Source organism: Lytechinus variegatus, chromosome 6, assembly GCF_018143015.1.
Source record: "Lytechinus variegatus isolate NC3 chromosome 6, Lvar_3.0, whole genome shotgun sequence".
Taxonomy (NCBI): domain Eukaryota; kingdom Metazoa; phylum Echinodermata; class Echinoidea; order Temnopleuroida; family Toxopneustidae; genus Lytechinus; species Lytechinus variegatus.
Window position 1 is genome coordinate 5220149 of NC_054745.1, and position 13264 is coordinate 5233412.

Below are 13264 nucleotides of genomic sequence, written 5' to 3' on the forward strand. Positions count from 1 at the left end.
ATAGATTTTGACTGATGTAATTTAAATCATTCATAAATTTATATCATTTGGCATGCAAGAAGTTGGTCTACTTGTCAGATAGCCTAATATAATATGCGTTACGCCCATTTGATATGATATGAAATCGGTCTAGTTAAGGTATGCAATTCATTTCGTCTATCATTGTATTTATTAGATTAAGTGGGTATTTCATAACATGATAATAATAAATTAAGCCCGGGGTAAAAAAGGTTATAAAAATGAAATATAATTGGAATACGTTATCGGTATCAAGCGAAAGGATGAGACAACCCAAAACGTACATGATGGAAAGTAAACGAATCAGGTGAGGATCGGCTTATCACAACGGGATATATCGCGTCGGGTCGTGCGATCGCGTTAAGGGGCTTTCTTGCAATCGTTTGCGATCATTTGGTCACAATATATGTTGCACAGAATCGCAACGGTTGTAAGCAGTCGCAACACCAATTGTGAAAGGGGCTTTTGACAGAAAATAGCCCCTCAATCCCGACATGTCGGTTCAATTTACCAGATCATTCGAGAAAAGGGCATCCTAGATCTATGAAAGGTATAGGGTCCATTTTACCCAATGTTTCGTGGAAAGTATAGCAAAGTTTTCGAACTCTCGGGTAAACAGGACCCCTTGAATTTCGGGAATATAGGATGCTTTTTGCCTAAACGCTTTTTAACTGCCCGACCCAAAGCGAAAATCTGATGTGGGGCCCGTTGCAGAAAGAGTTGCAATCACACGCAACTCTAAAAATCAAGCGCAACTTGATTTTCAACCAATCAACAGCGCGCATTTGGGACTTGCGATTGATTTTTTGACTTGCGTTTAAACGCAACTCTTTCTGCAACGGACCCCTGATTGCACAAGCCGTGTGGACCAGGGAAATTTACAAAGAGTAATGATGGATCCCATCAATCTCAACTATTTCGATTATCATTCTCGTGATTTTTTTTAATTCTTCATTGTCCTTTATGAATAAAAATGAGCTTAACGACTTTTCAAGGCAGGCCATCACGTGACAATTGTGTCAGTGGCCACCTGTCTATAGTACAAATCTACTTACAGCGACCACTATAACCACATTTCGTCCCTAGGCCTATGTCTATACAACAACCTGGCTATAAAGGCACAAGATTTGCGTATCCCCTTTGATTGCTATTATAATCACGTTTTACTGCATGAAAATATACATCATCATATGAATGCACATCCCCTTTAAATGTTGGTGTATGGTATTGGCCTTCAATAGTTGATCAGAACAACCGCAACTCATTGTATATATTGTAATACCGGGATGAGACGATTTTACTCATTTAAATTCGTTCACCAATAAGAATAGCTTCAGGTTGGCGCCAGTGCAGTGAGCCATGTCACTGATCATGCCGATAATACGTGTCTGCTCTATTTGGAGGAATGCCAACAAATAATATTGATAGCGGAAATGTCAACACCTTGAAGTTTGTATTACCATGACAATACTGCTTTCGTTAATTATTTATCTCCGGTTACATATACATGATATAAATAACGTAGGCAACTATTAATACTAGGAATGGTGGTACCCCGGATAGTTATGTGGACTTGGATATAATTCATGAACGAGGCATGCGCGATTTTGTGTCTCACCCGGCTACTTATGAAAATAATATAAAAATATCGTGATTTGCGAGGGCACGCAACATAATAGTATCGAATTTTCATTGTGAAAAGACTGGGATGGAATAACACTTGTCATAACTGTAAATTTCAATATTTTACCTAAAAATGAACTTTGACCATCCCATGTGACCTATCCAAACAAAAACATGAAGGTCTCCCAAGTACATCTACCATCCAGGTTTGGTTGAAAAGTTATTTTCGGATGCAGAGTTATGTGTCATGAGTCTTGCACGAAAACCTATACGCTGACCTAAAAAATGACCTTTGGCCTAACATGTGATCTGCAACTGCAGCATGATCGACATGCAGGTCTCCTCATCACATCAACAATCAATGTTTTGGTGAAAAGTTACTCGCGGTTGCAGAGTTAGTTGTCACAAGAGAGTCTTGCATGTAAACTTTAACGTTGACCTAAAATGACCTTTGACCTTATCATGTGACTTCCGACTAGAGCATAATATTCAGGTCCCCTAAGTCCATATACATACATACCATCCAAGTTTGGTTGAAAAGAAACTCACGGCTGCGGAGTTATGTGTCATAAGGTTTGAGACAGACAGACGACGGACGACATTTGGATCCCTAAGTCTCGTATTCACCTCTGGTGGGCGAGACAAAAAGGGAATAAATTATTATTAATGCACTTCTTTGGCCTGATTATATTTAGATTGGAGAGGGCGTCCTCTCCTGAGACGCCCTCGAAATGCACCTCGAGTGGGCTTATCAGGATAACGTACTAATACAGGGCAGGAGAGGTAGTCTTGCTCAATTTCCTGGGAACTTTTCTTTCCTTTCTTTCTTTTACTTTTTAAACTGACATAATTTGAACAAAGAAATTATCATATTTTGGAGAAAAAACAAAGCATGTTTATAAGGCAACAATAGTCAAAACTGACTAGTTTGCCTATTCAAAATAACAACAACATCCTCTATATACGGCTCTCATTGACATTAAATGATAGTGAAAGGATCGTCTGAAAGGGTGTGTGCGGATGCTTAAACCATGGAGCTTAATAGCTCTGTGCTTAAACACGATTTTTTTTTTAAATGTTAGCAGATGAGCGGGTCTTAAAATGATTTTATTTCATTCTTAATGGCTATAGAATGCTAAGGAATCTATAATGAAGCTTTATTTTATATGACTATGAGGATGACGATTACTATCCTAATCATTACGATAATCATTGTTCTTATCATTATTATAATTTTCATTTTTTTACTTTATTTTTTATATCTATTATTATTACTATTATCATCATATGATATGAAGTTCAGGACGCTCAAAATGTAATTGTCATAGATTTGGTAAGTGGAAACACGCATATCTCTGTATGGAAGCGCCGTGGTTTAGCGGTTCTGACTCTCGCCTTGTAATCAGAGGGTCGTGTGTTCGAATCCCACCATAGCGCCCTTTGGCAAGGCGTCAATCCACACTTGCCACTCTCACCAAGGTGCTAATTGGGTACCGGTAGGAAACAACCGTCATCGTGGTTGGTTTAGCAAGTTTGCGACAAACAGGCTGCTCGGAATACTATGATTCCAGTGACCGGGTAATAACAATTGTGAAGCGCTTTGAACAGTCGTAGATTGATAAAGACCTATATAAATGCCAATTATTATTATTATTATTATTATAGCACATATTTCTTTCTCGCTCATTTCAGTTGTCAGATAACTGACAAGAAAGAAAAAAGAATCACAGCTTCCTGAAAACACCTTTCAATTTTCTTTCTCTTCAGCTCAGTCACAGGTCTTCACCTATCTTTGCCATCAGACTGACTATTTTTGGTCTCAAAATGTATGCTTATCTGACGCATATTAATTAGCTTTTGTTTTTTTTTCTTTATTTTGTATCTTACTTCTCTTTTATAACCCTCTTCGTGCGAACAAAGATTCCACCTTGTGTTTTAGGACATACAAAATCACTTGCTGTCCTTGCAAGTTGTACTAAGTTGAATGTTCCACTTGACCCGTATAACCATTGAATAGAAACTGAATATTAGATCACTTAACATATGTATCATTAAGCAGCCATTTAGGATGTAGTCTTGCTTTTCTAGGTACCCTGGAGTGCTTACATTTACTCTCACCTGCATGTGCATACAAATATATTTTTACCCCAAGATAATGGATTATGATGATTGGCGGCCATATTGAACATAGCCACTTTCCCGGAGGCGGGTTTTGGCCCAAAATAGTACCAAAAACAGTTGGAAATTTTTTTTTGTTGCACTTTGTGGGGGGGGGGGGATTTTGTCGTGTATTTCCCCGACAAGGAATGATTCATGGTTTGTAAAGTCACCTATAAAAAGATTATTTTTATAGGTGACTTTACAAACCATGAATCCTGTTTCAAGGAGAATTGTTATAATGATAAAATAATGCAAAATTCTATAAAACGTTTACTACCAGCAAATCAAATCTGAAGATTTCAGTAGTGTCAAATGATTGTATATCATGCTTCTAGTATAAAGGATATAGACCTTGTCAGAGTGAAAACTTTGACAAAAACTTCTGTTCTGTCTGTTTGGAATCGGTTTCGTTTTTGTAACTGTTATATTAAATATGTTTGTCAAAATACCTTCACTAGAATGAGAATTGTATATTCCGTAACCTTACGAGTGTTTATTAGCACATCTGGATTTTCTCATCCCAGTATGGCTTCTCTACGAGTTGCCAAATTGATTACGACCTCAAGTATCAACATTTCATTCAGAAAAAAATACATCCATTATTTCTTTTCCAAGTTGTTCACTCATACACATACATACAACATCCTACACCATACATGCATTTTTCTTTGGGAGTATGATTTATTCTTGCCATTCATGGAAAATGGTTTATTGCTATGTGATGATAAGACATATCTCACATATTCAATATTATATTAATACATAATCGATACTTAATACTTCTACAGGAAGTATACCGGCTCCAATTTTCATTCGAAAGTATTACTCTTTCTTCTTCCAGCTAAACTTCTGAGGCACACACATTTTATGGGTTTCTTATTCACTACATTTCATGTTCTCCCTAAAAGGTCAACTCCTCCAAATCAGAGTAAAGTTATGACGTACAGATTGTTTGGACCTTGGACGATTGACCAACACCAGTTTGATCGTAAAGAGTCTAAACCAGACCAATATAAAAGGGGTTCACTTCTGAACCAAAACAGATTGTTAGAGATTATTACAGATTGTCAGATTATTCCAGAGTACTTTAAAGATTGTTCCAACATACAGACAGCTACAGAAGAGTTTATATTTTATACTGTAAAATTCCTACTACGTTCATCTTCAGAGTATAGTCACCTTCAGACTTACTCATGTATTTATCATCATAAAGTTATCATCTTTAATAAATATATATGAACTCTACATCTTGCATCGACTCCTTCATATTAAGTCTGGTTGAAAAAAAAATGCAATCGATCCAACCCCAACACAACATTATTATACTGCGCCTTCTCACGCTTAAAATTAATAACTGATGCGTTAACTCAGTCTTTCTCTACACATTAACAATGCATGAAGTAATTGAATAAATTGATTAATATGGTATATGCCACTTCAACTATGTACACAACACTTGGTAGCTAAAGAAAAACATAATGATACAATTAAAAAAAAATAAAATAAAAGGCTCTAACCTGTTTCGATAAATATTCAGATTTTATAAAATGGCCGTCATACGTACGGTATAGTTTTTTCATTTATTTGAAATTGTCACATTGCATTTGTATTTTACATGAAAACATATTTTTTTTACAAAAAATAAAACACTTTGTAAGCATTCTGACCTCTCTCGGTGACAGCTAACTGATTTCAGAAATGAAACCTTGTTTAATGTACTTTTCAAATTGCGATTTACACATTTAAGCGCGTGATTAGTACTATTACATGTATTGATAAGCCTTGACATTCTATTCTCATGAGGACGACAGGAACACACTTGTCGAAACGTGGAGATTGGGTGGTCCTTTTCAGGACCAACACTTGCCCAAGAAAGATACATGGTGTACAGTGATACCTTCTACACTATCTCTTCTTGTTTTTCGGTCATATCAACTTGAACTTACACCACCGTAATAATATTTTCACTACTCTTTGAATTGGAAACGTGTTCATTGCCATGATTACATTGCTAGAAAAATCCTCCATGTACTTCAGTTCAAAATAGTATACATTCCCTTTTTTGTTGCTTTGTATATGACACATAATATTCAATTCTTTTTCATATGAAATTTGTGAATTTCGATGCAGAACATGCTCATGGAGTGCGAGCTCGGTCTGTTGATTATCGTGTATATACAACATGCGCGCTGCAAGCATGAGTGGTGTCTGTAAATTGGGTGCGCGTGTGCAATTGACAAAATTGTATTAGTGGATCCAAAATTGCACAATGAAAGGATCTATTATTGCACGGTGGATGACGTCATTGTAAAATGGGCTGAATGACTGATATCGACCAATCAATCAAATGACAAGGATCTATCTCGGTGTCATATACAACACAATTACAACTAAACCATATATTTTACAAGTAGTATCCATTTTTAGCTTGATTTCTGTTTACAGATACTCCGCTGTCATGGCAAAACATTTTATAAATTTTTTGTTGAAGAAATAAATACATTTTCTTTAATAGAGCTGAAAATATAAAACGGTCATATCAGCGTTTCTGTTATCTTTATAAGAACAGTTAAAATGTTACGCCATCAGTACAACTTGAATTATATGATTGTATATCAAATGTATAATGCATATTACGGGCATTATGTATTGGCTATAAACATATTAAACATATAAGTCCGATATGGAACATATAGCAGTTGACTTCACCGAACGAGATCTTGTGTTGTCATCTTTTAATCCATTGCATAGCCTGGTACAATAAAATCGCTTGCGTTCACACAGGCTTCAGCTTCACTCTCCTCATATGGGAAACGAGATAGAGTTCAAAATCAAGAGAGCCATCACTCTGAAACGAAAAAAAATACAGTGCGTATCAAAAAAGAGTTTATTATAAAATTACGCATTTGTAATATCCTGAAGATTTTTTTTCCACATTTAAGTTAATATTGGTACAGATCCATTTAAGCAAATGACGATATAATTGTCGAAAAATATTTCCACTTGAGTGAGCACCACTTAATTTATAAAGTTAGTGAAAAATGATATGCGCAGAACTTTAAAATAGTTATGGGAATAAAAGTAGACCTTTATCATGAAGAACACGTGGAATTTAGCTAGTAAAATTGATTTGAAGATATCTTTTACCCTTTTTTTGACTTGACCAAGACACTTCGAAGAGTGCATTGCACTCCACCCCACTCCCCCACACACCGAGGCCATCGTGACGATATTTGCTTAACACTGAGCTGTAATTACATGAAATGGCTATGGTTTGATTTTCATTTTGTTAATCATTGTATAGCTTGGGAAAAGTGCGGAGAAACAAGTATTAAATGAAAAATAAAACGTAAACCCACTTTAAATGATAAAAACTTAGTGAAAAAATGTTGGAGATATCTGATATAAACTTTTGTTCAGATTCAGTTATGTCCTCAGATCCAGCTGGCACAAAAAGGTTAAGGTTGTGCTTGCTAAGTGTTGAAATTTTAGTTTGGGTGGCAAATTGTTACAAAATGCTTGAATGTATCCGTTTTATTTCAATTGACTAAAAGTGCAAGGGAAATGTATGAGAAATGTTTCACAGGGTAAGTTTAATTTTGCCCTTTCCCCTTGACACAGCGTGAAAACAAGCATTTCTGCGCAAACAGATTTCTGCGAGCTTTACAAAAATGTACGTTGCTCACTCAAGTGTAACATTCTGTTAAAACTATTAATTTCATTGGATAGATGAGACCCAAACCCAAGATTATATGTGAAAAAAAAATACCCACATGTTGTATATTTTTTTAATTCCCAAGTCTTTTTCAAAATGTTAAATTTTTTGTTACGCAATGTATAAATGTTATGTAGATAACCAGCAATTAAGTTTTCATTGAAAAAAAAATGCGACAATATATATATATATATATATATATATATATATATATATATATATATATATATATATATATAAAAATATATGATTTTCAACGTAACGGGGATGGGGATATATTTTTTGTGACATGCATTGTTTTTTTTATTTATTATTCATTTTTTATTTATTGATTATTATTATTATTGATTGATTGGTTGGTTGATTTATTATTTATCATTATCATTATTATTTATTTATTTATTATTATTTTTTTTTCTGGGGGGTGTGCTCAACCCAGGTGAGGGAATGGGAATTTATAATATCCAAGTCCTTTGGAAGCGCATAGAGACGTTATTCATAATGTGTTATGCGCTATACAAGAACTCACTATTGTTATTAGTAGTGTTATTATTTTAATCTATACGATGATAAATCGACAGAGCATTTTTTTTCTTTTGAAAAAAAATATGTGGACGAGCGAAATATACAATATATTAATGAAAGATTTCTGCCTAAATGAGACAGATAATCGTGTACAACTCTTGAACGCACACACAGGTCACGGAGTGACCCTGAGTGCAAACAGCTGACCGTGTTACAACTTGGGAGTGATACATTTTTACATTAGGGGTGATCAAACTCACTGGAGGGACTTACTTCACTGAAAGTAAGAAATGCTAACTACAGTACTCATTTTGAATGCTCTGATGAAAATTGTAAGTTTCACATTCATTTAAACGAGAAAACAAGATTATTGTATATATCCAGTGCATTATGCGTAAATCATACTACCATTGCGACCCCTGCCCGGCCGATGGTTCAGGCATGGCGATCCTGAGTGACGTCACCGATAGAGACCTCAAATATTAGGAGAGCCGATTCGACAACTAACTTCATCTAAAAACACGTATTGAATATGACATCCAACGGGGAAATGGATTTCATTTTCAGGAAATATACATTCCATTTTTCAATAAACCGTTCATCTCGTCGTTAACTGCCCATTCATTCTCGAGCAATGGGGAAATGAATACAGAGTGTCTCAAAGTTTGTGTGAAAAAGGTGCATTTTCCATAGAACTTCTGCCAAAAAGCAATGCGTAAATGAAAGATTAGCCCGAAAACACGAATAGATGAGTTTATGGGATGAGTCATGAAAATCAGTGAAATATAGTTTCTTCTGTCCCCATTACTGAACGCCCCGACTTGATACGATTAATTTTCCCCCTCTCCATCAACTTTTAAGAAAAAGGGTGCATATTTTCGTAGAAATTCCATGTGTTATATCGACGGATGCCCGAGCGTACGAGCAGGAGGAAGCCAAATGTCTCGTATTTTTCATAATGTGGGGAAAAATAGGTTACATAATGCTTCCTCCTGTTTCTGTTTCGATTTTCACGTATTGTTTTGATGAAACGATGACAGGGGAAAATCTAAACAAAATGAAACACTTTTTTTGTTTTGGCTTTCGATTCTTCAATTCTTCCTGTATTTTTGGTTTATTGCTTAGTGCATAATACAGAGTCTGAAGCAGTTAGACTAGATTCAATATGTTGTGTGGCTGGCTCTACTCTCATTTCACGCAGACAGGAGAGATTGGGGTATGTGCTTGCGGACTATGCATTGAACTCCATTTTTGGATTTAGTTCTTACTTCTATCATGTTTTTTTTAATTGGAATAGATTATTTATACATTACAACTTTCCCTATTTTCCGGACCCCCAAGGTAAAAGAATGTCTATCGCTTTTCCATTTCGCCCTGTTTTACGCCTTGGACTTCATTTTTTTCGGTTGTGATTAGTTGTTTGGTTAGCTAATAAAAATTCGAAAGGTAGGAGTTCGTGCAGTCCATGCCACCCCCCCCAAAAAAAAAAGATGGAGCGAGGAATTATTAATGTTTTGCTATAACGTAACCAAAATGGTGATAAACGCCATAATTCTTGTCATGATTAAAAACATTTTATTGTTGTGCCATTCATCAGGTGTAAGTAATATTCTGAGTAATATACACATGAGAAAAAAAAGAGAGAAAAAAGAAAGCATTTCGAAAACTATTTTTGCAGATTGGGTCAGCATTTCAAGAGGAAAACAACATCACATTGTCCGAAAGTACCATATCTGTTGCTTCTCACTAGAAATGACATTATATCAAATATATATCAACTTTGTTTGAAGTAATGTTGCATTTCCATTATTATAACTCAACGAATCTTCATTCACCGATGGCCTGTTGTATTTCTTGCTTATAATGTAGATTTTCTATACGATCATGACACGATGTATCAATTAACGTTTCTTATGGGCATCGAAGGCCGCCACGGGCTATACTGTTTGTGTGCGTTTATATTGTTTAATGTCATCTTATGAATTTACATGCTTGGCATCGTAGATGGTGAAATAAAAGCCACCGTGAGACAACGATCGTTATAACAACTCAAACAGAAAATGCAATAAGTATAGCATCACCAATCAAACATCCTGAAGTTTGCTGTTCGTTACAACATAATTATGCAATTTGCCAGTCATAATTGTGATCGAGTTATGACTTCGATTTTCCTCCTTCATAGCGCTTGGTACCTACGTTTTACTGGTGTAGGGTCGGTTAAAGGTTAACTTGCGTAAAGGGAATATTTACATAAGGGCTTTGGACAGACTATGATAAGAAATAGCCAAATTTATGTATTCTGACTTTTCACCCTTCCCTTCCTTCATCTCGCTTTTCCCCTTTGACCTTTTCTCAATTAAATATATAGCAAATTATAGGTTAAAACGCGATCACATTTTTTCCACATTCACAGCGTTTTACTGGGTGCTATTTGTTTTCTTCATTAAAACGAAATGCTCCATTTCCTCATTGTCGTTGGACTATGTTAAAATTGAAGGTAAAGTTCATTAACGCGTTCAATTTATTTCACGTTTGTATAAGATGACAATACATACAACTACAGTGATAAAAAGCATATAATACATAAGATCACACAAAATACAGAGAATACAAATTTATGGAAACTAGCAAAGCCCAACGGCACATCAATGGCAAATCTCAAATGGTTGCAAAAACGTGTTTAAAACAGAACTAACTTAAGCAAGGACACAAATACCCCTATTTCATGAATTTTTAAGAAACATTTCAAAAATTCATTAGGAATTCCATATATTTTCGTTGAAGAGAGTTGAGTGAATTATGAATCAGAGAAGAGCTACTACTACATATTAGATTTCAAATTACTACTACATATTACATTTCAAAATTAATTCAATCTTTCACTGTTGGATTATCTTTTTATTTATCCTGACACGTACATGCTTTGCCGTCATTAGTGATAGTAGTGTGTCAATAATCTGCCAACGAAATTACATAGTGTAAAGGCAGAGCATGTGACTTACATGGGAAACAAACACTTGGATAGTGTTGGAAGATTCCGTGTCAAGACGCTTTAGGTAAGAATCCACACTCCCATTCGAGGTCGTCCCACATTGCGAGAGCCTACATTCATGAAAGAAAGTCATGGGTGTAAGAAATCAAAATAAGATGGGTAATGTGTATCAAAGTGTTTGCATGTATTGTATGTATTTTTTTTTGTTGAGGTGGATATGTTAGTGATATTGGAATGGTTCATTTGGATGGAAGAATTTTTGTTACTCTTCCCTTCGGAAATGGAAATTTATACGTGACAATGCATAAGTGTTTAAAACACCACTCCCTTTTGAGTTAACACATTGCACATTATTCGAATACATGAGAGTTTGCAATAAAGAATATCAAGATTATGGTTCTCCAAATTATCATTTCAAATTGAAACGTGATTTGTGCGAAATTATATGTGAGCTTTGTCTTTATTAAAGTTCACTTTATATGCTGAACATGCGTTTCGGCGACCCCCTCCCCCTCCCCCTCAAAAATGTAATCGTTTGGCTTGTAGTTATCGTGAGATGATTATAACTAAGTAACTTATCTCATTTTGAGAATTTTATTGGTCGGCTTGGTGACAAATAAAATAAATAAAAACGCAATACACAATTGATCTTTTTAGATAAATGTCATTTTAAAGCATGTGATGTGCTGATGAATTGTGGATTTGTCGTTTAATTTGCAAAATGATGGGGTTGCACTTAGAGCCATTAAAAAAGTCAACAGAATTGCCGATAGAGGAAGCTCGATATCGCCGAAGGTGACATTCCGATTGTCAGATCACTTCCATAAGATTAATGTGTACGTATGATATAATGATGCCATGATTATCTATTTAATATTGTGCTAGCAAAGTGTTTAGGCTTTATGATTTTGAATCATTTTAATTAAAATATGTACACATTGATACTTTATAAAACTGTTGCAAATAAAACATTGGGAGAAAATTTTGGAAAATACACAGACTTATGAAGTATTAAATATTTCTTATGAGTTTGAATTTGGAAATCATAAATGGAATTAATCTTTCATTTCCATTTTTTTATTTTTACAAAAAAATGTGTAATTGGTTTAACAGTTTAGGAAGCAGTAATGTTAGCACTGCTGCTAATTAGTTACAAAGGGGTCTCTTATAAGGTTAAGATGTTGATTACATGTCATATCATTTTCACTGATAATTCTAACAGAGGATACATATGATTAAGAAAATCGTAATCCGACTCTATCAATGCTAGATTTTGTTCTCTCATTACATGGTTTACATCCAAAAATTATAATTAAATAGACTATACAGACGTTACATACTACTATTACATGATAACATAACATTATAGTGTGCTGTATTATGAACACTGTGAATCAAACTACTGATTTTGATTAATGTGTGTTAGTTAAAAAAAAGCAAGAACCTACCGTATGCACTCCATCGTCTTTATATGTCTGCAGCATTGAATGAGGTTAATCAAGTCATCCTCTTCTATGCACTTCACCTCTGCCAGATAGAACCTCTTCAAGTTCTTGATATGTTCCTTGATGACCAGACCCAGTCCTCTCACTGTCTTGCTTGAAACGGTCTTCTTCTCTGATGGGAGTGGTGACGGTGCGTGAATGGCGATCCGTTTGAGCTTCTGTCCCTCAGTCCGACGAAGACCAGCCGTGATATTGGCTATGTCTGCCTCTGCCTCATCGATTATGATATCCATATATACCAAACCAGGGAGTGATGAGATCAACCCTTCATAGCATTGTGACTTCACTCTTTCAGTTGATATCTCTGTGATGGATGGTAGCTCAGGTGGAAATGAAGGGAAACTGATAGATGAGTCTGAGATGTTGAGATGGTTCAGTGAAGTGAAGGAACTCAGACAGCACCACATTCTCGTACTCATCTCTGGAGACAGTTGGCATTTGGTTATCTGAAGAAAAAATGAAAACAAATTTGTGCATGTATTAAAAATGTTGTGTTATATAATTAACAAAATGTTTTTCAAGCGTGATTATTATTCACTACTTAATTGGGTGGATAGATGCTACAGGAATTAACAAATTGAGTAATACATGTATATATGGTAACCCGACACATGCTCCGGCGACGATTGCTCCGGTGACAAATGCTCCCGAAAACGCGACATTTGCTCCGCCGACATTTGCTCCGCCGATATTTGCTTCGCCGACTGTTGCTCCGCCGACAGTTGT

General features: G+C 35.4%; 1 protein-coding gene across 1 annotated transcript; it reads right to left on the reverse strand.

The window, feature by feature from the left end:
* Positions 1 to 5912: 5912 nt before the first annotated feature.
* Positions 5913 to 12980, reverse strand: LOC121416469. The gene is made up of 3 exons (XM_041609966.1): positions 12482 to 12980; positions 11044 to 11143; positions 5913 to 6649 (listed from the first exon to the last, which is right to left on the reverse strand). Exons 1-3 carry the CDS (start codon positions 12955 to 12957, stop codon positions 6578 to 6580), a joined length of 648 nt encoding a protein of 215 aa, XP_041465900.1. The 5' UTR covers positions 12958 to 12980; the 3' UTR covers positions 5913 to 6577.
* Positions 12981 to 13264: the final 284 nt, after the last annotated feature.